Here is a 2,685-nt window from a genome sequence, read left to right on the forward strand (position 1 = left end):
GGGAGCCGGGGTGGCCGCCTGCGGCCGGGGTGGGGGGCCGGAGTGGCCCGCTGCGGGGGGAGCCCCGGCTGACTGTGGACTCCGGACACTCGTGGGCCGTCGGGAAGGACTGAACGGGAGCGCTTTGGTCCAGTGAGGCCCGGCCGGGAGCAGTCCAGGATATTCCTCCCACCTCCGGGGAAGCTTTGGGTGCCCGGGCAGTCGCCAGATTCGAGGCTTGGTGGGCCCCCGTGCTCCAGAGGGGTGCAAAGTTTTTGTCTAGCGCCCCCTCCTCCTAATCTGAGCCAGGTCCCGATGGATGCCGAGGGACCCCCTCTTTTCTTGGACGTCCGCCTGTGCGGCTACTTGCGGAAACAGAAGTCCCAGCACCGGCGCTACTTCGTGCTCCGCGGCGCCAGCTCCAGTGGGCCCGCTCGCCTGGAGTACTACGAAAGTGAGAAGAAGTTCCGGGCCGGGGGGCCGGGCTCACGCCCTAAGAGGGCCTTCCCCTTGGCCAAGGCACTGAGCATCAGCAAGCGGGCAGATGCCCGCCACAGACACCTCCTGGTCCTGTGCGGGCGAGAGGGCACCTTTGGCGTGGCGGCCGAGAACGCCGAACAGCAGCAGGCGTGGTACGCAGCTCTGGTGGAACTCCACGGCAAGGGTGAGTGGAGCCCCCTCCTGATGAACAGCTCGCTCGCAGAGGTCCATCCCCCACCCCACCCCCGGCCAGACTTGGAGGCTGGGTGAGGAGCCCTGCTTGTCTGGGGAGGTGCTTAGAGAGCAGTTACCTAACTGCTGTTCTCAGGGAGAGGAGGACACGGTTTGAATTTTCTGCCTCTGGTGGCTCCTGGTTCCCCCCTGGACAGTGATGGGCCCCCCTTCCCTTTGGGCATGTGGCTACAGGGGCTGTGGGGCCTGCCCTGGGGGCATTGGGGTTAGATTACTGCCATGCTTGCTTCTATGTGGGGCTGCTTTTGAAGCCTGCCTGGAGGCAGCCTGGGGTGGGTCGTGGGGACCACATCTCTTCCTCCGGTCTTTATTCCCTCTCCACTGGCTTCCTGTCTGTTCTCCAGGCTCAGTTCCAGGTGCTGCTGGCATTGACGTCTTGAGCCCCATGCAGCCGGGGACCTCCACCCCAGGGCCAGGCCTCTCTGCTTACCAGATGATTGCTTGCCAGATGTGGGGGCTGCCCTGGGAATTTCGTGGTGGTGGTGGGGGGTAGAGTTGGCTGGACTCCTTCGGCTCTGCATCAGGCAGCCCCACCTGGGGCCCTCGTTTCTTGTCCCACCTGTCGGGCGACGACTAGGACAGAAAAAGCCAAATTCGGGATGCCAAACTTGGAACGTTTTGGAATACTTTTTGGTTTCAATACACTATTTTTTTTTTTGGTTCCTGGAGAATTGGGTGCCCGGCATTTCTGGCTCTTAATGTTGACGAATCTGACTTTCCTTCCTGCGTTTTCTGGAGGTTAAGCAGGCCCAGGTGGATTCTTTTAATTGGGTTCTGTTTGTTGTGTTTACATAATAGGGTCGTAGGTTAAAGGGACCATTATCAGGATAGGCAATGGTGGGGAACCAAAATGCAGCACAGCCAACTTCCGCCCGAATGGATGGTCCATATCAAGTGGAATATCAATAAAGCTACTCCTTACCAAAAGAAACAGCCCGGAAGTTGTGTGACGGAGCCAGCTCCTGCACAGCGGATTGGGTCCCACATGTCCGTCCCACAGAGCCTTCCCCTGGCACAAGGAAGGGTTCTTGGGACTCACAACCTGTCCCCTGGCCTGTCTGACCTGACTCGCCTTCCCGGCACCCCTGTTCCTCAAGGCCCACGCCCTTTGCCGCACATCTCCACTCCAGCTTAGGTCTCTCCCTCCAACCCACCGTTTCTCTCGGTGCCCCTCTCCCTCGGTGGACACACAACGGGGGGGGGTCCTCTTGGTGCTCCAGCGATGGCTCCCCTGAGTAGTTAAGATTCTCCAGCGGGATGCTGGAGTGAAGCATCCTTTGACCCCGTGGGTCTTCTGGTGCGCATGCGCAGACTTCAGCGGGGCGGGGCTGATCCCTGCAGACGGTGGGCCTTCTTTTGGATTCAGCTGCTTGGGCCTGCTTTTGCTTCATGAAGCGGAGGGCTCCTTCCGGCCTCCCCAATGAGCAAAGCTTTCTGTCTCTCCTGTACGGACGGATCATTTGCCCAAAGTACAGGCCAAGTGGGGGGGGGGTGTCATTTAGCTGATCTATTTGTTTAAACATTCATGAGCCGCCTTTTTTGCTTATGGAGCGCAAGGTGGCTGGCCGTATGAATAAAACAGGTACCCCGTGGAGTACCTAGAAACCAAAAACTTACATCAGACCGTCTCACAGACTGTCCCCCCCCCCCCCGCCCATCCTGGCAGGCGGGTGGCTTTGACCCAAGGAGGGAGGAGGGGGTCAGCCCCTCGTGGAGACGGAGGTGGCAGCTGCTGCGGGGTCTCGATCTCTTCTGTGCTGCGTCTTGGCCAGGGAGGGGGAGGCCCAGAGACGGAAGGCGAGACCCTCCCACTGACTCCCCCCCCAATCACCTGGCATGGAAAATATTGGGTGGGTTTTGGGGGTTTTTTTGGCTTTTGCTCACAGGCCGCGATTGCAGCTGTTTCTGGGCTGGAGCAGCTGCTTAGGGCAGCGTCTGTCTGTCGTTGAGGTGCCTGAAGTGACTCGGGAGGGG

At 60.0% G+C, this 2,685-nt stretch overlaps 1 protein-coding gene across 1 annotated transcript in view; it reads left to right on the forward strand.

Annotated features, from left to right (window-relative positions):
* The first annotated feature begins 58 nt into the window (after positions 1-58).
* LOC107124425 (insulin receptor substrate 1-like) overlaps positions 59-2,685 on the forward strand; it is a 6,578-nt gene continuing 3,951 nt past the window's right edge. Inside the window, exon 1 of the mRNA XM_015427889.1 lies at positions 59-643. Coding sequence (XP_015283375.1) covers positions 295-643 — 349 coding nt within the window. The 5' untranslated portion in view covers positions 59-294. The remainder of the gene's footprint in view (positions 644-2,685) is intronic.

The sequence above is a fragment of the Gekko japonicus genome, unplaced genomic scaffold (genome assembly GCF_001447785.1).
Source record: "Gekko japonicus isolate JY-2015 unplaced genomic scaffold, Gekko_japonicus_V1.1 scaffold761, whole genome shotgun sequence".
In the NCBI taxonomy this organism is placed as follows: domain Eukaryota; kingdom Metazoa; phylum Chordata; class Lepidosauria; order Squamata; family Gekkonidae; genus Gekko; species Gekko japonicus.